The sequence below is a fragment of the Bos indicus genome, chromosome 26 (genome assembly GCF_029378745.1).
Source record: "Bos indicus isolate NIAB-ARS_2022 breed Sahiwal x Tharparkar chromosome 26, NIAB-ARS_B.indTharparkar_mat_pri_1.0, whole genome shotgun sequence".
NCBI classification, from domain to species: domain Eukaryota; kingdom Metazoa; phylum Chordata; class Mammalia; order Artiodactyla; family Bovidae; genus Bos; species Bos indicus.
In genome coordinates this window covers 51172905-51200439 of record NC_091785.1, presented here as the reverse complement: position 1 = coordinate 51200439, position 27535 = coordinate 51172905, and the positions used below count along the sequence as shown (strand labels likewise).

At 50.7% G+C, this 27535-nt stretch overlaps 1 protein-coding gene and 1 non-coding gene across 7 annotated transcripts; both read right to left on the bottom strand.

Annotated features, from left to right (window-relative positions):
* Positions 1-48: 48 nt before the first annotated feature.
* Positions 49-27441, bottom strand: PAOX (polyamine oxidase). Of its 6 annotated transcripts, none has more exons than XM_019952856.2 (9): positions 26880-27440; positions 8750-9044; positions 8244-8465; positions 7241-7727; positions 6397-6596; positions 4112-4364; positions 3353-3468; positions 2747-2904; positions 49-2275 (listed from the first exon to the last, which is right to left on the bottom strand). In XM_019952856.2, exons 1-9 carry the CDS (start codon positions 26967-26969, stop codon positions 2081-2083), a joined length of 2016 nt encoding a protein of 671 aa, XP_019808415.2. In that variant the 5' UTR covers positions 26970-27440; the 3' UTR covers positions 49-2080. The 6 variants fall into 6 exon arrangements, with proteins under 6 accessions (XP_019808415.2, XP_019808416.2, XP_019808418.2 ...); XM_019952857.2 differs by having other exon boundaries at positions 3353-3465; positions 26880-27439; XM_019952859.2 differs by having other exon boundaries at positions 49-427; positions 26880-27437.
* Positions 26262-26333, bottom strand: TRNAW-CCA (transfer RNA tryptophan (anticodon CCA)). Its single transcript has one exon. It is a non-coding gene; the product is annotated as a tRNA-Trp (tRNA).
* Positions 27442-27535: the final 94 nt, after the last annotated feature.

The following is a 27535-nucleotide window of genomic DNA, read 5'->3' as shown; positions in this document are numbered from 1 at the left end:
CAGAGCGGCCCAGGCTGCAGCTCGGAGGCATAAGTATGACTCGACACAGACTGTTTTACACACTTTATGTGCCATCAATGGCGGCGGCAGCAGCATCCCATGTCTCCGTCCTCCAGGAAGACTGCACTGAGCTCAAGCTCAGCCCTGACCGGAATCCAGCAACCTGAGACATGAGGGAGCTGACCCCCGGTGACAACATCCCAAGCCCGCCTGAACCTCATCCATCACAGGACAGGACAGGGCCAGCCTCCTCAACCCTAGCACTGGGAGCGCAGAGCCAGGCTCAAAGCCTGGGCTCGGGCCACTGGGCCTGGGGGTCCCACAGCGTCATGAGCCGGTCAGCCTCCCTCCAGCCAGACAGCAGAGCCCCGTGTGTGGTGGAATAAAACGTCCGGTGTGTGGCTTCCCCTGCGAACAGTACCTGGAGCTGGAAAGAAGGGGGTGGTCAGCTGGGTGCCAGGCCTCGGCCACCAGCCCCACACCTGTTGCCTGGGCTGCAGAAGTGATGGCAAATGTGGTGCTTTGCTGCTGCCTTAACCCAGCACCCTGATGCAGTTGGGCAACAAGGACCGGCACCCAGCCACTGCCACGGGAAGGAGCAGCAACAGTGAGGACCCCTCAGAGCCAGCACACCCGGAACCGAGCACAATCACAGGGTGGAAGACCCGTCAGGCAGCTCTGGAGAAAATCTGAACATCGCCCAAAACACAGAGCAAAACACCAGAGAGGGAAATTAGCAGGGAAAAGATAAGAAAATTCTAGGGCCAGCTCAGAAGTACACCATCGAACTAGAAATCCGGAAAAAGGGGAAGAAAAAAAACCATGATGAGATAGTTCAGGAGAATCCCAGATGACTGAATACACGCCGGAGGGCAGTGCAGCTAGGCTCTGAGGCCCTGAGTGCGGGACCTCTTCTCCTTCCAGCTTCACTGGAGCGAGGCAGCTGCCCTCACAGAAGACCCTCACGAGCGCCCCAGGCAACCACAGGGCAGCGTGACCATGCCAAGGCCACCACACTGTGAGGAAGCCCAAGCCGCTCAGAGAGGCCTCAGGCAGGCGCTCCGGCCAACGTGCCAGCTGTGCTCAAGGCAGACGTGTGAGAGAAGCAGCCTCGCGTGACCCAGCCCGGCCCTGAGTCACCCCCAGCTGAGGCCCTGGACATCATGGGCAGAAACAGCTGTCCCATGGTGCCCACCCTCAGAATTCAGCAGCCCAAGGAGGTGGCTGCTTCCACCACGAAAAAGAAGGCGCCTCGAAGCTCAGGTGTGGACAGTGCCCACAGCAAACAAGGTGTGTGCAGACAGCCCTCTTAACAAACTACTTCATCAGGGGCCTGGGAGGGCGGGGAGAGGCCTGAGGGCTGGGCGCACAGAGGCAGAAGAAAGCTAAAATTTTATGTGCTGTGGTCAGAATCCCATCAGCAATTCCTGAAAGTGAAGCATCAAGAAGCAACGTTAGCAAAACGCACTTAGAAGGAATTCCCTGGTGGCAGAGTGGTTAAGACTGTGCTTCCAGTGCAGGGGGCCCGGGTTCCATTCCTGGTCTGGGAACTAAGATCCCACGTGCTGTGAGGCATGGGAGGGAGTCAGTTCAGTCGCTCAGTCGTGTCTGACTCTGCGACCCCATGAACCACAGCAGCCAGGCCTCCCTGTCCATCACCAACTCCTGGAGTCTACTTGTGATGCCCTCCAACCATCTCATCCTCTGTCGCCCCCTTCTCCTCCTGCCCTCAATCCTTCCCAGCATCAGGGTCTTTTCCAGTGAGTCAGCTCTCCGCGTGAGGTGGCCATGGGAGGGAGAGGCATATAGACAACTGAAGGGGGAATGCTGGATGACGTGTGAACTCTGAGGGTGGTAACAGTGCTGCAGTTACGCGTTTTAAGACATGACCTCGATCTTTTGCAGATGCACACTGAAACCTGCAAGTGAAACGTCACCTGTGGGGCGTGCTCACCAGCAGGTGAGTCAGGAGGGCAGGGAGACGCCAGGAGCAGACAGGAACCCAACGGCTCTGCCAACCTTTATAGGCCTCAAAGTTTTCCACATTCAGTGCTTTGTAAAAAGTGCAAGTGTCAGTCACTCAGTCGTGTCTGACTCTTTGTGACCCCACGGACTGTAATCCACCAGGCTCCTCTGTCCATGGGATTCTCCAGGCAAGAATACTGGAGTGCGTAGCTATTTCCTTCTCCAGGGGATCTTCCTGACCCAGGGACTGAGCCCGTGTCTCCTGCATTGCAGGCAGATTCTCTACCACTGAGCCACCAGGGAAGCCCCTCTGTAAACAGTAGTAGAACCATAATAAGAAAGAACCTGAGAAAGAACGCATACATATGCATACATGGCTGAATCGCCTCGCTGGACACTCGAAACTAACACAGCACTGTAAATCAACTAAACGTCGATTCCAGAAAGCACTTTTAACAAGGCGGCAGCTTAATGTGTTATTTGGCAATCAGAACCAGCCTGAAGTGCAGCTTGGGAAGGGTCAGCGGTGTGCCCCCCCACCAGAAGGCTATATTTTGTTTTTATTCTATTTTGTTAGCCATCACTATAGAATGCTCTGACACTTCAGGCTACAGGTATGTATAATTCTGATTAAAATAACACATTTCAAAAAGAAAGTGGACTCTGAGTCACAGGGTCCCAGCCCGTTGACTGCAGCGGCAGCCCCAGCCTTCGCGGGGCCTATCCTGTCCCCAGGCCCTCCGTGGGACTCCGGTGCCCTCGCCCGGCGGCTTCCTCCTACCTGTGCCCCCTTGCCGTCTGAAGGGAGGGGCTGGGCCAGCCAGTCCATGTCGTCCCCAGAGCTGCCCACGGCCACGTAGCTGTATGAGCCCCGGGTGTACGGGGCGCTGTGCCAGCAGGACCTCAGCATACTCCTGGGTGCGGGGAGCTGGGGGTTCCCTGGGCCAAGAGACGCACACGTTAGCCAGCAGCCCGCCCACCCATCCACAAGGAGCCTCCCACCGTAAAGACCGAGCAGTTAAAAGCGAGACCACTGCTGGGCAGCCAAGCCCAGGGGGTGTGAGCGCAGGGCTCCCCTCCGGAGGTCCCTGAAGCAGCGTCCCGACACACACTGCTGCCTTTCCTGAGCCTCGGCGTCCCGTCTGTAAAGCTCTGATTGCGGACATTCATATCCATCTTGGTGGCAGATTTTTAGGAAAGAGAAGTGGGAAGTGCTTGCAAAGCCATTTCAGTCCCCCAGAGAGGAGAACTCTTCGTGCCAGCTGACATGGGCAGGACTGTCCCGAGACTCAGGGCCGAACCCAGTTCCTCTCTGGGGGAGGTTTGGTTCCTGTCACAGACCAGCCGCTCGTGTGGGAGGCAGCAGCGTGGCCCCTGCGGTCAGTACCTGTCACCCTGCGGAGCACCTGCGTCAGAGACCTGAGCACGTCCTCATCCGACAGTGTCTCCATGAACTCGGACTCGAGCCCCGCGATAAAGCCACAGAGCACGTGGCTGGCCCTGCTGGAGAGAAGCAGAGCTGGACCAGGCCCGCCACACCCGGACCGGCTCTGCTGTGGCCAGTGGCTGCACCAGTGTGGGCTCAAAGCCCCGGGGTCCCTCGACACGGGGTCTGCAAGGTCAGAGCTCTCAGGGCACCAAGATGGTTCCTGCTGACTCCACTGTCAAAGGCTGGTGGGGACAGCTGTCCCTAGCACAGTCGGGGACTCTGTATCAAGTCCTGACCCTTCTACTCCTCTTTATAAAACCCTGCACGGAAAAAAAAAAAAAAAAAACCCACATGATGGGCCAGAGGGGACCAGGTGACCATGTGGACCCTGGCTTGGCTGCTGGGGTGAGTACCCCTGGGTCCTCGGCAAACACGTCTCAGAAGTGAGCAAAGTGTGTCTCTTACGAGGAAAGCAACTGCAAGTATTTACTGCACATTGCAGGTCCCGAGAGATGCTGACGAGCTGCACGCACTGGGCCTCTGTCTGCTCCTGCAGGGAGTGGGCTCGGGGGGTCTGTCTCACCACTTTAGGGTGCCCCTTGTGTCCCCCCTCGTGTAAACCCTCCAGAAACGCCTCGAGGAGAATCAACACAGTGCCGGACCCCCCAGACAGCTCACACCCAGGCCTCCTCGGAGAAACCTGGAAAGAACACATACTGGAAGGGAGGCAGGACCCAGAAGCCAATCAGCTTCTTGAACCAGGCATCCTGCAGCTCGGGGGCGGTATCCTCCAGGGGCGACATGTCCTCCCACACCACCTGGATGTGCTGGCAGTCTGGCTCCCAGAAGGGCTCCTCAAACTCCAAGAAGATTTTATTGTTCGTCCCAAAGCCTATTTTCCTGATCGCTTCCACCTTTTCAGTGGGCAGTGGTGGCTCAAAGAAGGTGTCCAGATGCTTCTTTAAAAAACCTGAAATTCAAAATTGGACGCCTTACTCCATGTCAGTCTCTTAATGGGAATCGACAGCCACAGGAATGGCCCTGAGCCCGTCAGAGGGTCGGAGAAAGGTCAGAGGGTCAGAGAAAGGCGTCTGGGAGCCACGCAGGCTCCCTGCAGGCCGGAGCCCCGACAGCCAGCATTCAGTGGAGGGACAGGCAGGCCCCGAGAACGCCTGCCACGTGGGATCAGGTGGCCCAGCCCCGGACCGCTCTGCGGGACAGGCCCGAGCCTGCTGCCTCTCGGGCTGCCCAGGGTTGGTTTGCAGGAACAATGAAACACACAGGCTTCACCCAGAAGCCACAGGAAAAGTGATCAGTGTTTAGCCCGAAGTCACACCACAAGGAGAGGAAACATTCACAGCACAAGCCAACCTCGCCAGTTCACGGGAGAAAGACCAACAGTCTGACAGGAAACAAGGCTTGGCCGTGAACACTGCAGAGGGGACCGTCTCCCCACAGCCACCCGCTCGCCGCAGAGCTTCAGCCCATCAGTTCCTGCAGGACTGGACTTGGTCCTACACACATGTATCCAAACACACACGCGTACAGCACTGTGCAACAGAACAGTGAAAAGTAACTTTGTGTCAGTATTCATTAGCGGCGCCTGCTGCTCCCGCTGCTGCTGCTGCTGCTGCTGCTGCTGCTGCTGCTAAGTCGCTTCAGTCGTGTCCAACTCTGTGCGACCCCATAGACGGCAGCCCACCAGGCTCCTCCATCCCTGGGACTCTCCAGGCAAGAACACTGGAGCGGGTTGCCATTTCCTTCTCTAACGCAGGCGTGCATGCTAAGTCGTTTCAGTCATGTCTGATTCTATGCAATCCTATGGACAGCAGCCCACCAGGCCCCTCTGTCCACAGGATTCTCTAGGCAAGATCACTGGAGCAGGTTGCCATTTCCTTCTCCAAATTAATGGTACCTACACATGAGAAAACATGGTGTAGCTATCAAGAACAAACTGGGCAGGTGCCTGGCCCCCTGTGAGCCGTAATGATGCACCTGCTGGCTGCAGCAGCTCAGTGAGCCCACACCACAACTGTGCGTGAACCAGGCCATCCATGTAAAAGAACAAAGACTGTGACAACCTGTCTGTGCTGGTTTGGAAACGGAGGAGCAGCAGAACACTGTGCTAATAACGCGCAGCAGAGTCCACCATGGGAGAAGGAGCCGGCCCTGAGCAAGCCAATCCACACCCAGCCCTCCCCTAGGGGGCAGGAGAATCCGCGGCCACGGCCCATGGGTGGAGTCGGGGCAGGGGAGACTCCTGCCCTTCACCTTCCAGCCATGCTGGCACCTGTTAGCTTTGTGAACTTGGGCAGTTAAGTGACTTCTCTGTGTTATCATTTATCAAATAGGGGGTGGGGCAGAGATTTCCCAAGCTGCCAGAGAAGCAGGTGAGATAAACCCGGCACAAACTTGCTTTCAGTTATCTCCACCTTTTACCAGATTGCCAGCTCCTACTGCTAGATCTTCCCTGGTGGCTCAGAGGTTAAAGCATCTGCCTCCAATGCGGGAGACCTGGGTTCGATCCCTGGGTCGGGAAGATCCCCTGGAGAAGGAAATGGCAATCCACTCCAGTATTCTTGCCTGGAGAATCCCATGGACGGAGGAGCCCCGACACGACTGAGCGACTTCACCTTCACCTTCACTGCTAGATCTAAAGCATCAGATCTGGAATTAAATAGGATTATGCTCACAACTCCTTCCTCGATCACCACCAGGACCGAAACGTAAGACCTGGCTTTCCACCCCCTGAAAGCAGTGTGGTGAGCCTCAAGAGGCCGTCCCAACCTCCCAAAGGAGCAGCACACCTGCTGACCTGTGAAACCTTCTTTCAAAGCGAACAATTGCTACAAAGCACAGTAGAGTAGCTCTATCCCAAACTCAGAATGAAAACGTGAGCTCAGCAGCCAACGAGTGCCCCGGAGTGAATGAGGCTGGAGAGAACCAGAGGCCAGGGCACCTGAACGAGAACTGGAGGAACCGACCAGAACAGAGGGCTTTACCTAAGGGCACGGTGACGACCACGTGATGGGCTGGGAAGCAGTCTCCATCCTCACATTCCACCAGCACGGGAAATGTCTCCCCAGGAGCAGAAGCTTCCCGGAAGGACCCATTCCAGTGAATGGTCTTCACAGGTTTGTCAAAAACCATCACGTCCTTGGGCAAGGAGGCCATGATGCAGTCTGTGAGTCCTTGGTAGCCCCTGGGGGAAACAGAGGTGTCCCTGGAGGCGAGGCTCTACAACAAGCCCTCCAAGCTCACGCCAGATCAGGGAGCTGCAGGGCGCTCTGGTCCCAGCTCAGCCAGGGAGGAGGGCAGGGAGGGAGGCGGCCTCACGGGAGGATTACAGGAGCAGAGCTCCCCAGGTTTTCGTGGCGAGCAGGTCCCTCCTCACCCGGCCCAGGGCTCCCATTCTGGGCATCTTCCCCATCATAGCACCCTCCCTGTGCAGGGCAGTCCTGGAGGGTCTCATGAGGGCCCCATGAGAGGACAGCTACCCCAACACAGAGCAGGCCTGTCTGCCCATCTCTGAGGTCCAACCCCCAACAGTGCTTACAGGCAGGAGGCCTCCTAAACCTGGCGGGGAGCAAGGCATTACAAGATGCATTTCCTTCTTTTAATCACTTTTTCTTGAGAAGAATTCTTTTCTTTTCATAAGTGGTCAAAACTATGGAAGTAAATGACCAATCTCCCTAACACAGGAAGACAAACAGCCCCTGTCCCTCTCACCCGTCCCCTGCCTCCCAAAGCTTGGCCTGAGGTACAGGTAGGGACCCCCGAGGGAGCATGAAGGGGGTCTGGGGAAGCACAGAGGGGTCTGTCTGGGTGGGTGGGGCAGGCACATACTCAGGAAAGGTGCAGTCCAGCCCTGGCAGCACAGTGTACTCCCCGAAAGGCGCGAGGGCAACCAGGTCCATGCTGTGGGTACCGCTCACACAGCACTCCACGTTGAACAAGTTCTTCAGGATGGCCAGTTTGAGCTTCTTGGTCTCCTCATCCTCTGTCCAGCCAGCCATGTGCTGACGGATCTTCTCCTTGAGGTACTCCCCGACACTGGGTGGGGTGGTCTCAGCCGCCTGCAGGAACTCCCTGGTCTGGTCTATGAGACTGTAGAACAGACTGGCCATCTCCGCCACGAGCTCAAGGCTCACACTTACCCCAGAGCTGGCGTAAGACACAGATGGCAGGCCCACGTGACCTCCGGTCTCGATCAGCTGGTTCTCCTCGGACAGGGCCTTCTCCCCAAGCAGCCCGTATTTGGCAGCCAGCTGGAAGACGGGGTTGCCCTGGGAGGGCCCATGGATCCAGTGAGCACCTACCTCCACCACGCCACCTGGGAGCGGTAGGAGAGGCCGCCTTGAGGCTCCCTGCCCTGAGTCCCTCCCCTTGCCACACTCAGCCCTGCCCTTCCAGAGGCCCACATCATTCCAGAGGCCCACAGGCTCGGGCGCCAGGGCCCGTCAGACCTGATTTAGGGGAACACCCCCTGAGGGGTGCTGGCCTGCGCGTGCCTGGGAAGGATACTTGGAGGCAGGCCTGGGGGCAGAGGAGGCACCAAGGAGCAAGGAGGCTGAAGGTAGTGGTGTGGGGGCTCCCTGCGGCGGTCAGAACCAGGGCCACTGTGTGGTCAAGGGTTCCCCTCCTCCGCAGCGGCCGACCCTGCTCACTGCGGGCAGCTGAGTTTCGGGGAGCAGTGAACTTCGGTAATTATGTGGGGCGGAGCGGGGATTCGCTCAAGGGGCCAGATAAGGGTTCCAGGACGCCTAACCCTGGACGTAGGCCGAGCCAGGAGCAGGGCTCCAGAGGCACCGGCTGGACTCCGGGAAGGGGTTCCGGGAAAGGCTGTTACCGAAGCTGTGCTCCGAGCGGATGCGGCCACCGGCGCGGGCCGTGGCCTCCAGAACCCGAAGGTGTGAGAAGGCCGGGTGGCGGCAGAGCCTCTGCGCCGCCCCCAGCCCCGCGATGCCGCCGCCCACGACCAGCACCCGCGGGCCGCGGCCCGGGGCTTCCGCCTGACGACCACCCGACTGCATCGCCGTCGTCCCGGGCGGTTCCGGAGAGTCCCCCGCCGCTAGGAGGTTCGCGGAGCCGGGAAGAGACCAGAGCAGGGGCGGGGATTCGGGGCGGGACAAGGGGCGGGGCAGGGCCGGAGGAGGAAGGGCGAGGGGCGGGGCCGGAGGAAGAAGGGGGCGAGGGGCGGGGCCAGAGGTGAAAGGGGCGATGGGCGGGGTGAGGGCGAGGAGAGGGGCGGGGCGAGGTGGGCAAGGAGTTCCGTTCCGGCCCGGCCCGCCCCCGATGTGGGCCTGGCTCAGCTGCGCGCGCGCCTGGTGGCTTGGGACGAGAGGTCTGGCCTACCGCGCGGGAAGGTGGCGGAGGGTCGCTCGGAAGTGCGAGGGCCAGCGCGGAGGGGTCGGTGTATTATCCATCGGTGCCGGCGTTGTAGGCGACCGTCCCCACCGAGGGAGAGTGCGGGCGGCCGACTGGCCTGTTCGGGTCGTGTCCTGGTCCTCAGGAGACGTGGGAACGGGGCCAGGAGGCGGAGGAGGAGCCTCTTTTCTGCCTCCGATGCGCGAGCGAGCGCCTTCACTTCCAGAGCCCGTGGACCGCGGTGCCGAGGTGTCAGAAGGTCGGATGGGGAGAGACGACGACCCTGGTGTGAGTGTGTCCACAGTTACGTGTCTACATGCACAGGGTACAACACACGTGAAGTACAAAGTGCAAGATAAACTGAGTGGAGAACGAGTCCCACCCCCTCCCCGCCCCCGCCCACATCTCTGACCCCAGGAGCGGGAAACAAGTTCTAGCCTGCAGGCATTTCTGGAGACTTATTCTGGTTCGGGCTAGTCTCCCTTACAGCCTTGCAGCGATTAGAAAGCTCCTGCTTTCTGCTAAAAGGGCCATCGGGCTGCTCTGTAAGCACATCATCCTTCCACCCCTGGTCATGCGGCTCCCACCGCTGCCCGCGGTGCCGCCGTGAGTGGGGGTGGGCCGGGAGGGAACTTAGCTCCAGTCTGGGCAGGTGGTCCTTCTGTCTGGCGTCTTCCTGCATCTCCAAGGACCCCCCTCTCTCTCCCTGTGTTGCCCTCCTCAGTCATATGGTCTTGTTCTTCTTGCATTCACTCTCTTGTTTTGGTGAAGCCCAGAAGAGGTGTCTGGAAGATCATTCTTTAAAGGACATTGCAAAGCTGAAAATATCTTCACTTTGCCCTCACACTTGATCTGTAGTTTGCTTGGGCATAGAATTCTAGGTCTGAAGCCTCTTCCTTCGGACTCTGAAGGCACTGCTCCCTTTCTCCTCCCTCCTAGGAGTGCTGTGAAGAAAGCCATGCCATTCTAATTTCTAATCTTTTACAAGCAACGGGGGTGTTTTCCTCCCTGGAAGTTTTTAAGATGTTAGGAAAGTTATGACCAACCTAGATAGCATATTCAAAAGCAGAGACATTACTTTGCCAACAAAGGTCTGTCTAGTCAAGGCTATGGTTTTTCCAGTAGTCATGTATGGATGTGAGAATTGGACTGTGAAGAAAGCTGAGCACGAAAAAATTGATGCTTTTGAACTGTGGTGTTGGAGAAGACTCTTGAGAGTCCCTTGGACTGCAAGGAGATCCAACCAGTCCATTCTGAAGGAGATCAGCCCTGGGATTTCTTTGGAAGGAATGATGCTAAAGCTGAAACTCCAGTACTTTGGCCACTTCATGCGAAGAGTTGACTCATTGGAAAAGACTCTGATGCTGGGAGGGATTGGGGGCAAGAGGAGAAGGGGACGGCAGAGGATGAGATGGCTGGATGGCATCACTGACTCAATGGACGTGAGTCTGAGTTAACTCCAGGAGTTGGTGATGGACAGGGAGGCCTGACATGCTGCAATTCATGGGGTCGCAAAGAGTCGGACACGACTGAGCGACTGATCTGATCTGATCTGATCTGGGGACATCCCTGGTGGTCCAGTGGTGAAGAATCCGCCTGCCAATGCAGGGGACACAGGTTTGATCGCTGGTCCGGGAAGATCTCACGTGCCATGGAGCAACAAAGCTCGTGGGCCACTACTGAGCCCTAGTGCTACAGCTACTGAAGCCCAGGCACCCTAGAGCTGTTCTCAACAGCAAGAGAACCCACCACACTGAAAATCCCACACACCGTAACAAAGAGTAGACCCTGTTGGCTGCAACTAGGAAAAGCCCGTGTGCAGCAACGAAGACCCAGCACAGTCAAAAATAATTAACTAAACAAAAAAGACTCCAAAACAGTGTCCATTGCCGGGTGCACGGGCTCAGTCCCTGGTTGGGGAACTAAGATTCCAGATGCTGTGCTTCGTGGCCAAAAAAGTTAAAAACTTTAATAAAAATTAAGATCTGAAGTTTCACAATGTGGTGCTTCCATGTTCCTTGGTTTTTATTGATTGTGTGTATTGTGTCCCACACTCAGAAGGCCCTCAATCTGGAAATTCCTGTACTTCAGTCCTAGCAAAAGATGTCATTATTTCACCAGTCGTTTCTGCTGATGACTTGTCCCTGAGCAAACTCCCTACTGGTTTGCTCTTGCTGCTGCTGCTGCTAAGTTACTTCAGTCATGTCCGACTCTGTGCGACCCCATAGACACCAGCCCACAAGGCTCCCCCGTCCCTGGGATTCTCCAGGCAAGAACACTGGAGTGGGTTGCCATTTCCTTCTCCAATGCATGAAAAGTGAAAATGAAGTCGCTCAGGCGTGTCCGACTCTTAGCGACCCCATGGACTGCAGCCTACCAGGCTCCTCCATCCATGGGATTTTCCAGGCAAGAGTATTGGAGTGGGGTGCCATTGCCTTCTCTTGGCTCTTTCTAAAGTCCTTAATTTAGGCTGTCAGAGGTTGAGCCTGGCCCTTGAATGCTTACATGTCCTCTTTCCCATCTTCACTGCTCTGCTTCTGTGGTATTTGAGGCTTTCATTTCTGCTACCATAGTGCTCGTTTCTAGGAGCACTTTCTTCTTGTACAGATGTTTCTTTCTAGAGAACAGAAGGGTCTCCTCATGCTTCATCTTCTTGGGAGACTGGGGATGTGAGTGCTGTGTCCTGCTCAGTCGCTGTGCTTTGGGTCCTTCTTCCTGTTTCTTTTGGCTTTCTGAGATGTCAGGTGATGTTTGTCTGTCTCCTGGAGACAGAAACGATAGACCAGATGGCTGTTTGTGAGTAGGGCTTGTCAAACTTGAGCTTGACTCTGGGGTTCCTTGGGAGGGGCTTTAGTTGGGGAACCCCATCATCCATTTCTCTAAGTCCTTCCTTTTGGGTTGGTCAGACTCCCTGGGAAGGGTCTTCCAGTCTCCTGCCTGGAGCATATAAGCCTTGCTGCCAGTATTATAGGAGCCAAAGAGTAAAATTTTCCAAACCAGGCTTCAGCAATACATGAACCATGAACTTCTAAATGTTCAAGCTGCTTTTAAAAAAGGCAGAGGAACCAGAGATCAAATTGCCAACATCCGCGGGATCATCGAAAAAGCAAGAGAGTTCCAGAAAAACATCTATTTCTGCTTTATTCACTATGCCAAAGCCTTTGACTGTGTGGATCACAACAAACTGTGGAAAATTCTGAAAGAGATGGGAATACCAGACCACCTGACCTGCCTCTTGAGAAACCTGTGTGCAGGTCAGGAAGCAACAGTTAGAACTGGACATGGAACAACAGACTGGTTCCAAATAGGGAAAGGAGTACGTCAAGGCTGTATATTGTCACCATGCTTATTTAACTTATATGCAGAGTACATCATGAGAAACGCTGGGCTGGAGGAAGCACAAGCTGGAATCAAGATTGCCGGGAGAAATATCAATAACCTCAGATATGCAGATGACACCACCTTATGGAAGAAAGTAAAGAAGAACTAAAGAGCCTCTTGATGAAAGTGAAAGAAGAGAGTAAAAAAGTTGGCTTAAAGCTCAACATTCAGAAAACTAAGATCATGGAATCTGGTCCCATCAGTTCAGTTCAGTTCAGTTCATTCGCTCAGTCATGTCCAACTCTTTGTGACCCCATGAACCGCAGCACACCAGGCCTCCCTGTCCATCACCAATTCCCGGAGTCCACCCAAACCTATGTCCATTGAGTCAGTTACGCCATCCAACCATTTCATCCTCTGTCATCCCCTTCTCCTCCTGCCCTCAATCTTTCCCAGCATCAGGGTCTTTCCAAATGAGTCAGTTCTTTGCATCAGGTGGCCAAAGTATTAGAGTTTCTGCTTCAACATCAGTCCTTCCAATGAACACCCAGGACTGATCTCCCTTAGGATGGACTGATTGGATCTCCTTGCAGTCCAAGGGACTCTCAACAGTCTTCTCCAACACCACAGTTCAAAAGCATCAGTTCTTCGGCACTCAGCATTCTTTATAGTCCAACTCTCACATCCATACACGACCACTGGAAAAACCATAGCCTTGACTAGACAGACCTTGTTGGCAAAGTAATGTCTCTGCTTTTCAATATGCTGTCTAGGTTGGTCATAACTTTCCTTCCCAGGAGTAAGTGTCTTTTAATTTCATGGCTGCAATCACCATCTGCAGTGATTTTGGAGTCCAGAAAAATAAAGTCTGACACTGTTTCCACTGTTTCCCCATCTATTTGCCATGAAATGATGGGACCAGATGCCATGATCTTAGTTTTCTGAATATTGAGCTATAAGCCAACTCTCCTCTTTCACTTTCATCAAGAGGCTCTTTAGTTCTTCTTCACTTTCTACTATAAGGGTGGTGTCATCTGCATATCTGAGGTTATTGATATTTCTCCTGGCAATCTGGATTCCAGCTTGTGCTTCCTCCAGCCCAGCGTTTCTCATGATGTACTCTGCATATAAGTTAAATAAGCATGGTGACAATATACAGCGTTGATGTACTCCTTTTCCTATTTGGAACCAGTCTGTTGTTCCATGTCCAGTTCTAACTGTTGCTTCCTGACCTGCATACAGGTTTCTCAAGAGGAAGGTCAGGTGGTCTAGTATTCCCATCTCTTTCAGAATTTTCCACAGTTTGTTGTGATCCACACAGTCAAAGGCTTTGGCATAGTGAATAAAGCAGAAATAGATGTTTTTCTGGAACTCTCTTGCTTTTTCGATGATCCAGCGGATGTTGGCAATTTGATCTCTGGTTCCTCTGCCTTTTCTAAAACCAACTTGAACATCTGGAAGTTCACGGTTCACATATTGCTGAAGCCTGGCTTGGAGAATTTTAAGCATTACTTTACTAGTGTGTGAGATGAGTACAATTGTGCAGTAGTTTGAGCATTTTTTGGCATTGCCTTTCTTTGGGATTGGAATGAAAACTGACTTCTTCCAGTCCTGTGGCCACTGCTGAGTTTTCCATAGTTGCTGGCATATTGAGTGCAGCACTTTCACAGCATCGTCTTTCAGGATTTGAAATAGCTCAACTGGAATTCCGTCACCTCCACTAGCTTTTTTCATAGTGATGCTTCCTAAGGCCCACTTTACATTCCAGGATGTCTGGCTCTAGGTGAGTGATCACACCATCATGATTATCTGGGTCATGAAGCTCTTTTTTGTACAGTTCTTCTGTTTATTCTTGCCACCTCTTCTTAATATCTTCTGCTTCTGTTAGTTCCCTACCATTTCTGTCCTTTATTGTGCCCATCTTTGCATGAAATGTCCCCTTGGTATCTCTAATTTTCTTGAGGAGATCTCTAGTCTTTCCCATTCGATTGTTTTCCCCTATTTCTTTGCATTGATTGCTGAGGAAGGCTTTCTTATCTCTCCTTGCTATTCTTTGGCACTCTGCATTCAAACGGGTATATCTTTCCTTTTCTCCTTTGCTGTTCGCTTCTCTTCTTTTCACAGCTATTTGTAAGGCCTCCTCAGACAGCCATTTTGCTTTTTTGCATTTCTTTTTCTTGGGGATGGTCTTGATTACTGTCTCCTGTACAGTGTCACGAACCTCCATCCATAGTTCATCAGGCACTCTGTCTATCAGATCTAGTCCCTTAAATCTATTTCTCACTTCCACTATATAGTCGTACGGGATTTGATTTAGGTCATGCCTGAATGGTCTAGAGGTTTTCCCTACTTTCTTCAATTTAAGTCTGAATTTGGCAATAAGGAGTTCATGGTCCGAGCCACAGTCAGCTCCCAGTCTTGTTTTTGCTGACTGTATAGCTTCTCCGTCTTTGGCTGCAAAGAATATAATCAATCTGATTTCGGTGTTGCCCATCTGGTGATGTCCACGTGTAGAGTCTTCTCTTGTGTTGTTGGAAGAGGGTGTTTGCTGTGACCAGTGCGTTCTCTTGGCACAGCTCTATTAGCCTTTGCCCTGCTTCATTCTATATTCCAAGGCCAAATCTGCCTGTTACTCCAGGTGTTTCTTGACTTCCTACTTTTGCATTCCAGTCCCCTATAATGAAAAGGACATCTTTTTTGGTGTTAGTTCTAGAAGGCCTTGTAGGTCTTCATAGAACTGTTCAGCTTCTTCAGCACTTCATGGCAAATAGATGGGGAAACAGTGGAAACAGTGTCAGACTTTATTTTTCTGGGCTCCAAAATCACCGCAGATGGTGATTGCAGCCATGAAATTAAAAGACACTTACTCCTGGGAAGGAAAGTTATGACCAACCTAGACAGCATATTAAAAATCAGAGACATTACTTTGCCAACAAAAGTCCGTCTAGTCAAGGCTATGGTTTTTCCAGTGGTCGTGTATGGATGTGAGAGTTGGACTATAAAGAAAGCTGAGTGCCAAAGAATTGAAGCTTTTGAACTTCAATTGGTGGTGTTGGAGAAGACTGTTGAGAGTCCCTTGGACTGCAAGGAGATCCAATCAGTCCATCCTAAGGGAGATCAGTCCTGGGTGTTCATTGGAAGGACTGATGTTGAAGCAGAAACTCCAATACTTTGGTCACCTGATGCGAAGAACTGACTCATTTGGCAAGACCCTGATGCTGGGAAAGATTGAGGGCAGGAGGAGAAGGGGACGACAGAGGATGAGATGGTTGGATGACATAACCAACTCAATGGACATGGGTTTGGGTGGACTCCAGTAGTTGGTGATGGACAGGGAGGCCTGATGTGCTGCAGTTCATGGGGTCACAAAGAGTCAGAGATGACTGAGCAACTGAACTGAACTGAATGTGGTCCTTTCCTCCAGTGAGATGTGCATACAAGGGATGCGGCTACTGCTATCTAATTGATAAGCCATGTCATGTCCTACTCTTTGCAACACTATGGACTATAGCCTGACAGTCTCCTCTGTCCATAGGATTGGGTTGCCATTTACCTGCCTTTTAAAAGAACTATCTAGGAGAGGTATGAAGCTGAAGTTCCAGTACTTTGGCCACCCGATGTGAAGAGCCAACTCATTGGAAAAGCCCCTCATGCTGGGAAAGATTGAGGGCAGGAGGAGAAGGGGATGACAGAGGATGAAATGGTTGGATGGCAGCACCGACTCAATGCACATGAGTTTGCAAGCTCGGGAGTTGGTGATGAACAGAGAAACCTGCCATGCTGCAGTCCATGGGGTCGCAAAGAATGGGACACGACTGAGCAGCTAGACTGAACTGAGGAGAGGTGTCGCTATGGACTGGTAGCAAGCTCTGAACTGTCCCCCTGTGTGCAGACTACAGGCTGACGGGCTCCTGATACTGAACAGTTTCTGTGGCTGGTCTTACAGGCTGCCAAGCAGATCAAGGCGTGACTGCCAGTAACAGCCCGCTGCCCGCGGGATGGCAGGGGCAGAGGGCGGCTCTGGCTAGGCTTGATAACTTGTCTGCTGTGAGTTTGCTGCATGTGTGCCGTCCTGGGCTCTTCACTCAACACTCTCCACACCCCACCCTGCCAAGCACCCCCTGCCCTTCCTTCCTCTCTTAAGTCCTGCCTCTCCGAGCCGCTCTGCATCCCCGCGCCCGTCCCCTACGGGGGACCACCTGCCTCTCCGAGCCGCTCTGCATCCCCGCGCCCGTCCCCTACGGGGGACCGCGAGAGCCGGGTGGGGCCCTCCAGGCACGCGTCATGCTTGTCCCTCAGGGAAAGCGCCCGGTTGAAGTGCCCTGCTTGTGGCGAGTGCGGGGGACCACCTTCGTGCTGGTCCTGGGCAGGGGCTCACCTCTTTTGTCCCTGCAGTGCAGGCGCAGCACGAAGCCTGCAAGGGAGCTGAGCTTGGAGCCTTTAGAGGTGGCAGTGACCTCGGGAACCCAGAGGTGGCCCGGGCTCAGCGGTGCCACCTCCTGGCTAAAGCACTGGGCCTGAGCCCAGCCCATAATGCTGCTCGCACCTCTGGCCTGGTCGCCCAGCCTGACATCCTGTGACTAAGGAGGAAAGGGCCAGGTGACCCTGCAAGTCCAGTGAAGCAGCCCATCTGGGGTGACCCCACCCTGGCCCTGGTGTCCCTGTCTGCAGGAGGAACTTTACCCCCAATCCTGCCGCCTGACGAGAAAGCTCCCTCCTGAGATGTTCCCCCAAGGGTCAGCTAAGCTGAAGCCCAGCAGGATGAATGGTCCCAGACCCAGGGATGGTCAGAGCAGAATCTTTCCACGCTGCCCATCTCACCTCCTCTGTCTTCTCTGCCAGTCGCCTTTCTCTAGTAAAGGTCAGGATGCCAAGGGCTTACTTAGGCCTATTTAGAAAATTTGAGATTCGGCCCTGACCATCCCTGGGTGGGAACAGCCAGAAGGTGTCTGGGGGGCTCGAACTTAATTCTGGCTCAGCCTCTTGGAGCCTTTTGTTGATTGGCAGGGACTATGTGGCTGAGTACCCCCATGGCGGCCAAGGTGTAAAAATGCCCTCATCCCACTCACACCTGACCGCATCTGGACTGAAGGCCTGGTGATAGGAGGAAAGGCAGTTACAAAACTGTGACACTGACTTTATGGCCAGGGAGCGAGGGCAGCACTCTGACTCCCCGGAAGGGAGCATTTTGGACCCCGGGAGATGTAGGGGTGCAGCGGGAGGCACAGCGTTCATGCTTTCTGTCCCCTCGGTGTAGTGCTACCACTCGAATACTGCAGTGATGCAGCCAACCTCTGACCTGCGGCTGGCCTGTCATCGCGGCCCCCTGCCCATGTGGCCGTGGCCAGGTGCTGGACTATTCTGCTGGGTCTCGGGTCACCAGCAGCAGCTCTGACACACACACCTCATTTCAGTCTGCCTAGTACACAGCCATGGCTTCTCATGCCCCAGGGCCCCCGTACCAGTAGTCTGCCTAGTACACAGTCATGGCTTCTCATGCCCCGGGGCCCCCGTAACAGTAGAGGCTGTAAGTACCCAATGACACCTGTGGTTTAACTAAATCAGGCTGTTCATTTCTATAAACAGATTTTATGATTATAATTCACATGCCATACACTTCACCCATTTACAGTGAACGATTCACTGGTTTACAAGACGTTTACAGAGTTGTGCAAGCATCACCACGTCAAGTTTAAAACACTGTCATCACTGCATAAAAAAAGCCCTGCCCTTTAGCAGTGCCCACCGCCCCCTTCTGCAGCTGCTGGCAACCACCACTCTACTTTCTGCCTCTATGGCTTTGCCCGCTCTGGACATTTACTGTACATAGAATCGTGCCCATTCATAGAGCACAGCTGTGTCATGGTGAAGGGGCTTGCATAACTCAATAAAGCTGTGAGCCATGCCATGCCAACCCAACATGGATGGTCATAGTGGAGAGTTCTGACAAAACATGATTCACTGGAGGAGGAAATGGCAAACCACTCCACTATTTTTGCTGTGAGAACCTCATGAACAGTATGAAAAGGGCAAAAAGATATGACACTGGAAGATGAGCCCCTCAGGTCAGAAGTTGTCCAATATGCTACTGGGAAAGAATGGAGGACAATTACTAACAGCTCCAGAAAGAATGAAGCAGCTGGGCCAACGCAAAACAACACTCAGTTGTGGATGTGTCTGGGGATGAAAGTAAAATTCGATGCTGCGAAGAACAGTATTGTATAGGAACCTAGAATATTCGATCCATGAATCAAGGTAAGTGGGACGTGGTCAAGCAGGAGATGGCAAGAATGAACATCGACATCTTAGGAATCAGTGAACTACAAGGGACAGGAATGGATGAATTTAGTTCAGTTCCCCATTGTATCTACTACTGTGGGCAAGAATCCTCCAAAAGAAAAGGAGTAGCCTTCATTGTCAACAAAAGACTCCGAAATACAGTACTTTGGTGCAATCTCAAAAATGACAGAATGATCTTAGTCTGTTCCCAAGGCAAACAATTCGATATCACAGTAATCCAAGTCTGTGCCCCAACCAATGATGCCAAAGAAGCTGAAGTTGACCAGTTCTATGAAGACCTACAAGACCTTCTAACACCACACCAAAAAAAAAAAAAAGATGTCCTTTTCATCATAGGGGGTTGGAATGCAAAAGTAGGAAGACAAGAGATACCTGGAGTCACAGGCAAGTTTGGCCTTGGAATACAAGATGAAGCAGGGCAAAGGGCAAAAGAGTTTTGCCAAGAGAACACACTGGTCATAGCAAACAATCTCTTCCAACAACACAAGACAACTCTACACATGGACATCACCAAATGGACAATACTGAAATCACACTGATTATTTTCTTTGCAGCCGAAGATTGGAACAGCTCTATACAGTCATGGAAAGCAAGACCTGGAGCTGACTGGCTCAGATCAGGAGCTCCTTATTGCAAAATTCAGGTTTAAATTGAAGAAAGTAGAGAAAACCACTAGGCCATTCAGGTATGACCTAAATCAAATCCCTTATGATTATATAGTGGAGGTGATGAATACATTCAAGGAACTAGATCTGGTAGACAGAGTGCCTGAAGAACTATAGACAGAGGTTCATAACACTGTACAGGAGGCAGTGACCAAAACCATCTCAAAGAAGAAGAAATGCAAGAAGGCAAAATGGTTGTCTGAGGAGGTCTTACAAATAGCTGAGGAAAGAAGAGAAGCAAAAAGCAAGGGAGAAATGGAAAGATATACCCAACTGAATGCAGAGTTCCAGAGAATAGCAAAGAGAAATAAGAAGGCCTTCTTAAAAGGACAATGAAAACAAGTTAGAGGAAAACAAGAATGGGAAAGACGAGAGATCTCTTCAAGAAAATTGGAGAGATCAAGATAAAGGACAGAAACAATAAGGACCTAACGGAAGCAGAAGAGATTCAGAAGAACTATTTTTCTTTAAAGTCTTAATTTCTGAGATAACTATGATGGTGTAGTTACTCACCTAGAGCCAGACAGACTAGAGTGTGAAGTCAAGTGTGCCTTAGGAAGCATTACTGTGAACAAAGCTAGTGGAGGTGATGGAATTCCAGCTGAGCTATTTAAATTCTTAAAAGATGACGCTGTTAAAGTGCTGCACTCAATATGTCAACAAATTTGAAAAATTCAATACTGGAATTGGCCACAGGACTGGAAAAGGTCAGTTTTCATTCCAATCCCAAAGAAAGGCAATGCCAAAGAATGCTCAAACTACCACACAATTGCATTCATCTCACATGCTAGAAAAGTAATGCTCAAAATTCTCCAAGTTAAGCTTCAGCAGTACATGAACCAAGAACTTCCAGATGTACCAGCTGGGTTTTGAAGAGGCAGAGGAACCAGAGATCAAATTGCCAACACTGGCTGGATCATACGCTAAGCAAGGGAATTCCAGAAAAACATCTACTTCTGCTTCATTAGCTATGCTAAAGCCTTTGACTGTGTGGATCACAACAAACTGTGAAAAATTCTTCAAGAGATGGAGTACCAGACCACCTTACCTGTTTCCTGAGAAACATGTATGCAGGTCAAGAAGAAATAGTTAGAACCGGACATGGAACAACAGACTGGTTCAAAATTGGGAAAGGAGTAAGACAAGGCTGTATATTGTCACTCTGATTATTTAACTTATATGCAGAGTAAATCATGTAAAATGCCAGGCTGGATGAATCACAGGCTAGAATCAGGATTGCCAGGAGAAATAACATCAGATATGCAGATGACACCACACTTATGGCAGAAAGCAAAGAGGAACCAAAAAGCCTCTTGATGAAGGTGAAAGAGGAGAGTGAAAAAGCTGGCGTAAAACTCAACATTCAAAAAATTAAGATCATGGCATCCAGTCCCCTCACGCCATGGCAAATAGAAGGGGGAAAAGTGGAAGCAGTGACAAACTTCATTTTCTTGGGCTCCAAAATTACTGTGGACAGTGACTGCAGCCATGAAATTAAAAGATGCTTGGTTCTTGGAAGGAAAGTTATGAGAAACCTAGACAGTGTATTCAAGAACAGAGACATCACTGTGCTGACAAAGGTGTGTACAGTCAAACCTATGGGTTTTCAGTAGTCATGTACAGATGTGAGAGTTGGACTATAAAAAAAGGCTGAGTGCAAAAGAACTGATGCTTTTGAACTGTGGTGCTGGAGAAGGCTCTTGAGAGTCCCTTGGACAGTGAGGAGATGAAACCAGTCAATCCTAAAGGAAATCAACCCTGAAAATATCCATTGGAAGAACTGATGGTGAAGCTGAAGCTCTAATACTTTGGCCACCTGATGCGGAAAGCCACAACACTGGAAAAGACACTGATGCTGAGAAAGACTGAAGGCCAAAGGGGAAGAGGGCAGCAGAGGATGAGATGGTTAGATAGCATCACCAACTCAATGGACATGAATTTAAACAAACTCCAGGAGATAGTGAAAGACAGGGAAGCCTGGCGTTCATGAGGTCAGATAGTAGGACACAATTTAACTGAGCCGCATCCTAACAGATGTCTCATGGCGCCACTGAGCTGCGTTTCCCTGGTGATAGGCTCCCCACTCCAGTATTCTTGGGCTTCCCTGGTGGCTCAGCTGGTGAAGAATCCGCCTGCAGTGTGGGAGACCTGCGTTTGATCCCTGGGTTGGAAAGATCCCCTGGAGAAGGGAAAGGCTACCCACTCCAGTATTCTGACCTGGAGAATTCCATGGGGTCGCAAAGAGTCGGACACGACTGAACGACTTTCAGTGACTAATAATGTTGAACATTTTTTGTGTGTTCATCGGCCATCTGTATATTTTTGTTGTAGAAATGTCTGTTCAATCCTTTGCTCTTTGTTAACTGTCTTTGTATCACTGAGTTTGTGAACATTAGTAAAGGGAAACCATTTAAAACAGAGTTGGAAGGCCAGAAGAGGGAGCTCTCAGACACTTGACTGTCAATTACAGACCTAGAGAGAAGGATCACCACCAACAGGAAAAAATCCTCCATGACAAGTCCCAACAGGAAAGACGCTCCCTGCATCTCTTACAGGAAATAAGGACTCCAGCTACTAGGCCAAGGAGAGCCTGTCATCACCCTGAACTCTCATTTGCCTCCAATTGACTTTTCTTCAGAACTCCTCCCAACTTCCTCTTTTTCTCTGTAAAATAGAGAAAAATGGTGAGTTCACTTCAGTTCAGTCACTCAGTCGTGTCCGACTCTTTGCAACACCATGAACCGCAGCACGCCAGGCTTCCCTGTCCATCACCAACTCCCAGAGTTCACTCAAACTCATGTCCATTGAGTCATGAGTCTCATAAAATAGACAAAAATGGTAAGATGACTGTTATTTTGGTTAGCAAGTAGAAAGTATTCTTTATATCTTCTAGACACAAGACCCTTTTCAAATGTATGACTTGTGAGACTTTTTCTCTTATTCTGTGAGATAGCTTTTCACTCTCTTTAGGTTTTCCTCTGAAACATAAAAGCTTTTAATTTGGGTGAAGTCTATATTTTTTTTTCTTTTGTCCATAAATTATTTCATGAAGGATAGCAGCCACCTACTTCAACACTAGCCCTGGAGTGTTAGAAAAAAATTCTTTCATGTTGGAGCCGTTCCCATTTGGATGCCTGTCACAGCACCGTAGCCCACACTAAGACAGAGTCTACTGTGGTAAAATCTCTTCTTATCTCTTTGTAGGAAAATGTCTTTATTCTATCCTTCAGTTCAGTTCAGTTCAGTCACTCAGTCGTGTCCGACTCTTTGCGACCCCATGAATCGCAGCACGCCAGGCCTCCCTGTCCATCACCAACTCCCGGAGTTCACTCAGACTCACGTCCATCAAATCAGTGATGCCATCCAGCCATCTCATCCTCTGTCATCCCCTTCTCCTCCTGCCCCCAATCCCTCCCAGTATCAGAGTCTTTTCCAGTGAGTCAACTCTTCGCATGAGGTGGCCAAAGTACTGGAGTTTCAGCTTTAGCATCATTCCTTCCAAAGAACACCCAGGACTGATCGATCTCCTTGCAGTCCAAGGGACTCTCAACAGTCTTCTCCAACACCAGAGTTCAAAAGCATCAATTTTTTCGTGCTCAGCTTTCTTCACAGTCCAATTCTCACATCCATACATGACTACTGGAAAAACCATAGCCTTGACTAGACAGACCTTTGTTGGCAAAGTAATGTCTCTGCTTTTCAATATGCTATCTAGGTTGGTCATAACTTTGCTTCCAAGGAGTAAACGTCTTTTAATTTCATGGCTGCAGTCACCATCTGCAGTGATTTTGGAGCCCCAAAAAATAAAGTCTGACACTGTTTCCACTGTTTCCCCATCTATTTCCCATGAAGTGATGGGACCAGATGCCATGATCTTAGTTTTCTGAATGTTGAGCTATAAGCCAACTTTTTCACTCTCCACTTTCACTTTCATCAAGAGGCTTTTTAGTTCCTCTTCACTTTCTGCCATAAGGGTGGTGTCATCTGCATATATGAGGTTATTGATATTTCTCCCAGCAATCTTGATTCCAGCTTGTGCTTCTTCCAGCCCAGCATTTCTCATGATGTACTCTGCATATAAGTTAAATAAGCAGGGTGACAATATATAGCCTTGACGTACTCCTTTTCCTATTTGGAACCAGTCTGTTGTTCCATGTCCAGTTCTAACTGTTGCTTCCTGACCTGCATATAGGTTTCTCAAGAGGCAGGTGAGGTGGTCTGGTATTCCCATCTCTTTCAGAATTTTCCACAGTTTATTGTGATCTACACAGCCAAAGGCTTCGGCATATGCCGGGAGCCGGTGAGGCATTCCACTCGTGACAAAGGTCATGAGGAAGGAGGCTTGGCATACGCAAAGGCAGGATCGAGCCTCAGGGGTCCCCCCGGATATTCTCGAACATCTACCCCCAAAAAAACCAGAGTCTGCCTACTTTATTGCTTTGTGCTCTCACCTCTGACTTTACTGGGGGCTGTCCCCCACCACCATCTCGCTCTCTCTGTCAAAGAGTTAACTTACAGCTGCAACTAATAAAGTTCCTGGGCAATTAGGAGTGTTTAAATCCAAACCCCTCAGATGGCTCTCTAATTCGCCTGACAAGATCACCCGGACTCCTACAGCTATGCAAACGATTGTTTACAGTCTCCCAGCCTCGAGAGGCACGGGAAGCTTAAGATATTCAAATAGTTTAGTACCTGTCAGAGAGTTAGAAACTGTCAGAATAAACTAGTAAAGGATTTCATTGATGAGCCAATGCTTGTTGCCAAGTTTTCACATCCCCTAAATTGTATCCTTGAATATGTATTAATTAATAGTTGGTATGTAGAAAAAATAAGTAGTGGCCTTGGTGTTAGTAACTTTAGACCCTTAAGGTAATAAATTCTTTCCTTTGTTGTAAACCCATTACACATCCGCCCTATAGGAATGCAATTTTATCTTTGGAAGATGGCGCCAAACCTTAAAATAATTACTCTTAGAGAAAATAAGTCTTTGTTGATAAGTCCTTGTCAAGAGTCAGAAAATGTTAATAGGCCTTCTGGCCAGAAGATGATGTAAATCACCTAAACCATTTGTATACGATAAATTTGCAGGAAAGAAACCCTGGTTTTTGATAAGGATCAAAAACTGCTGACTTTGCATCCCCTATTGTCCTCTATGTGTAACTTAGGGTATAAAAGCCCCTGTTGAAAATAAAGCTACGGGCCTTGCTCACCAGCGCTTGGTCTCCCCATGTCATTCTTCCCTTTAACTTCCAGCTGAGTCTCCATCTGGAGCGCGGAACCCACCATGCTTACTAATTATGCCTGGGCTTCTAAGATCCGACCGGGGAGGCCTCAGCGTCTCCTCTCCTTCAGGAGAACAGAAGGACGCCTGTGGCCTACATAAGTGGTGCAAACTTCTTGTCTTGAAGTTTTATTGGTCTCCCGCGTAAAGCAAGCTACTCAGCCTCTTTTCTCCACTGAATTTTCCTACTGAGCTATCCTCATTCTATTACTCTTTGTATCTTTGATAAATATGTAAATAGTCGCCGACTCCATCTCCCCTTCGAATACCCTGGATCAGCCGGGGCTGGACCTCGGCAGGCATAGTAAATAAAGCAGAAATAGATGTTTTTCTGGAACTCTCTTGCTTTTTCCATTAGCCTGGAAATGAAGTTTTGCTGAGTATTAAATTCTAATTTGGATTTTATTATTTACTTGAAAACATCCATTTTGCTTTTCATTTGTAGGTGATTTCTTTTCTTTTTGGCTGCCCCATGCAACTTGCGGGGTCATAGTTCTCCTGGTCATGGACAAGGAATGAAGCCCAAGCCCCAGCAGTGAGAGGTCTGAGCCCTAACCACTGGGCAACCAGGTAGTCCCATGTAGGCTATCTTCTTATCTTCACCCTCAAATTTGCAGAATTTGCGCAAGAATACAAATGGAGGCTAATAATAGGTTTCCAAACATTTGAAATTTATAAATCAAAGTAAGGAAATCCTTTCATTGTTAGAATTTGCATGTGCTCGTGCCAAGTTTCCTCAGTTGTGCCCAGCTCTTTGTGGCCCCGTGGAAGGCGGCCTGCCAGGCTCCTCTGTCCATGGCATTCTCCAGGCAAGAGTACTGGAGTGGGTGGCCATACTCTCCTCCAGGGGAGCTTCCTAATCCAGGGATCAAACTCACATTTCTTATGTCTCCAGCATTGGCAGGCAGATTCTCTACCACTAGCACCAATTACATCTTGTTTTATAAAAATAAAACTATTCACATCTAGTATTCAATAGATATCTAGTCACCAACGTAAAGAGTCAGTACTATGCTTCACTTGTTATATCTAGACCTATAAATACATAAACTTGAGTGACAGGAACTGTTCCTAATTGTTGCGAAACCGCCCTCAGCCACTTAGTGCAGCTGCTGTGACTGATGCTGCAGGGCTTCATGAGCACCTCTGGCCGTGAAATGGGAGGAAGGGAAACAGAAAGCATTAATAGATGTTTGTCACAGTGCTCAGCAGGGGGAAACTCAGTTACTTGATGCCTCTAAAAGGAAGCATTTTGTTAATAAATTATCTTTCCCTTGTCTAAGCACATCTGCCTCTCAACTCCTCCACACTGCAAAACAGTATTAACTCTGAATTCTCCGTGACATTTAAATCAAGTCCCCCTAAAACCAAATGCTCTTACTGAGTTGATGATTAATCTCTCCACCCCAAACTTCCCTTTCTTGTGCCCTCTGACCTCAGTACTGTGCTAACTGAACACTAACCAAGTAAGTCAGATGACTAAGATGGATGCTGTTGATAAAGGGGTTAATGTACTAAAACTGCTGCTGTAGACATCATTAATGTACAAACTCAGGTTATTTCTCCAGGGTAAGATGAGCTCACAGACCCCTGAACCATGGACCATCTGGCCTGAGAACGTAAACCAGAGACATCCTGACTCCTAAAACTAGATCCAGAAATGTCACAAAATGAATCTCAACCTTTCTTTTTTAAAAAAATCTTTTTTTTTTACTCCCCTAACTCAAAAACCAAGTTGGTCAGTGGCTTATCAGAGTTGCTCTGAGTGGATCTGTGATTGTCTCTAACTCCTTTGCTGAAGTGAAGTGAAGTTGCTCAGTCGTGTCCGACTCTTTGCGACCCCGTGGGACTGTAGCCTGCCAGGCTCCTCTGTCCATGGGATTGTCCAGGCAAGAATACTGGAGTGGGTTACCATTTCCTTCTCCAGGGGATCTTCCCAACCCAGGGATCGAACCCGGGTCTCCCGCATTGGAGGCAGATGCTTTAACCTCTGAGCCACCAGGGAAGCCCAAACTCCTTTGCTCGGTGTCCTGCAAACACCCTGTCAGGGAGTTTGGGTTTCTCTGGTTACACCTGAACATTGCCCTGAGCTCTGACTTCAGGTCACAGGGAGTCCACAGGCAGTTTTGGCTAGAAAGCCACTGCCTCCAGCTCAGAGTCCAGGACCCAGCTGTGGCTCGAGGTCCTGTCACTCAGGAGTGGGCACACCCTGCCTGTCCCGCAGCCTGAGACACAGCAGGAAGGGCCAAAGGTCAAGGGCACGCCTGCGCCTAGAGTAGAGAAGACCAAGGTAGTGTAGGCCGGCGGACAGCTCCGCCAAGAGCCCTGCGGGCCAGCACCATGGACGGGTGGGCCAGTGCACTCGCACAAGCCCTTGGCGGTCCCTCTTGGCATTCGGGTGTCCCAACCAGCTGTAAGTCATCAGGCCCCGGGCTTGGGGGGCAGAGGAGAGCAGGCCACGCAAGTTCCCACCCGCATGGCTCAGCTAGCCCCGGAGCAACTGCTCTCAGATATTCCGGGCTACTTCTGTCAACTACCAATGGGCACTTACCAAGAGCATTTGCCAGCGACTGAACAAGGGCATTTGCCATCTGCGTCTGCGGAGTTCCAACCCTGTGCTACTGCAGCTGCCGACCTTCATTCAGGGTGGAGAGTGAGGCACTGTGTGCTCCAGGGAAACTGGTGTAACAGGTCTTTACACAGATATTTTCAGAAACTGATTTCATGACCCCAGTCCTTCCATCTCTTCAAATCTAGAAAAGCACCAAATCCCTTCACCCTGACATTAGCTCCTCATGACTAACAGAAAAACTTTTGTAAAGTGAGCACTTGATTGCAGTGACCTCCCCGTTCACCAAAATCTTATATATTGACCTTCCCCCGCTGCCTCTTTGGAACAATTTCTCAGAGCTATCTGAGGTAGTCTCCCCCAGCCGCAGTCTTCATTTTGCCCCAAATAAAACTTAACTTGAAACTTTCACATCGTGCATCTTTTTAGTCAACAATTCCTACAGGTTGAGGCGGCACAGGCGGGAAAAGGATCAGGACCTGCATTCCAAACCCTTCTCCCAGCCCTGTGCCGCCTCCGCCTATCCTCCGGGACCCTTCTTCCGCCCCCTCCTCCCTAAACCGCAGGCCCGTCGCCCCGCCCACTTCCGCCGCCTGGCGTGGTCTCGCGATACCTGCGTGGTCTCGCGACCCGGGCCG

Bases quoted from the DNA above. Each gene is read 5' to 3' on its own strand.
- PAOX (XM_019952856.2), bottom strand. From the start codon at position 26,969: ATGAAGGTCGGCAGCTGCAGTAGCACAGGGTTGGAACTCCGCAGACGC. The intron at 8,466-8,749 runs GTAGGCCAGACC...CGAACCTCCTAG, and splicing joins CTCCGCCACCTTCCCGCGCG to CGGCGGGGGACTCTCCGGAA. The intron at 4,365-6,396 runs GTAAAGCCCTCT...TTTGAATTTCAG, and splicing joins GGTCGTCACCGTGCCCTTAG to GTTTTTTAAAGAAGCATCTG.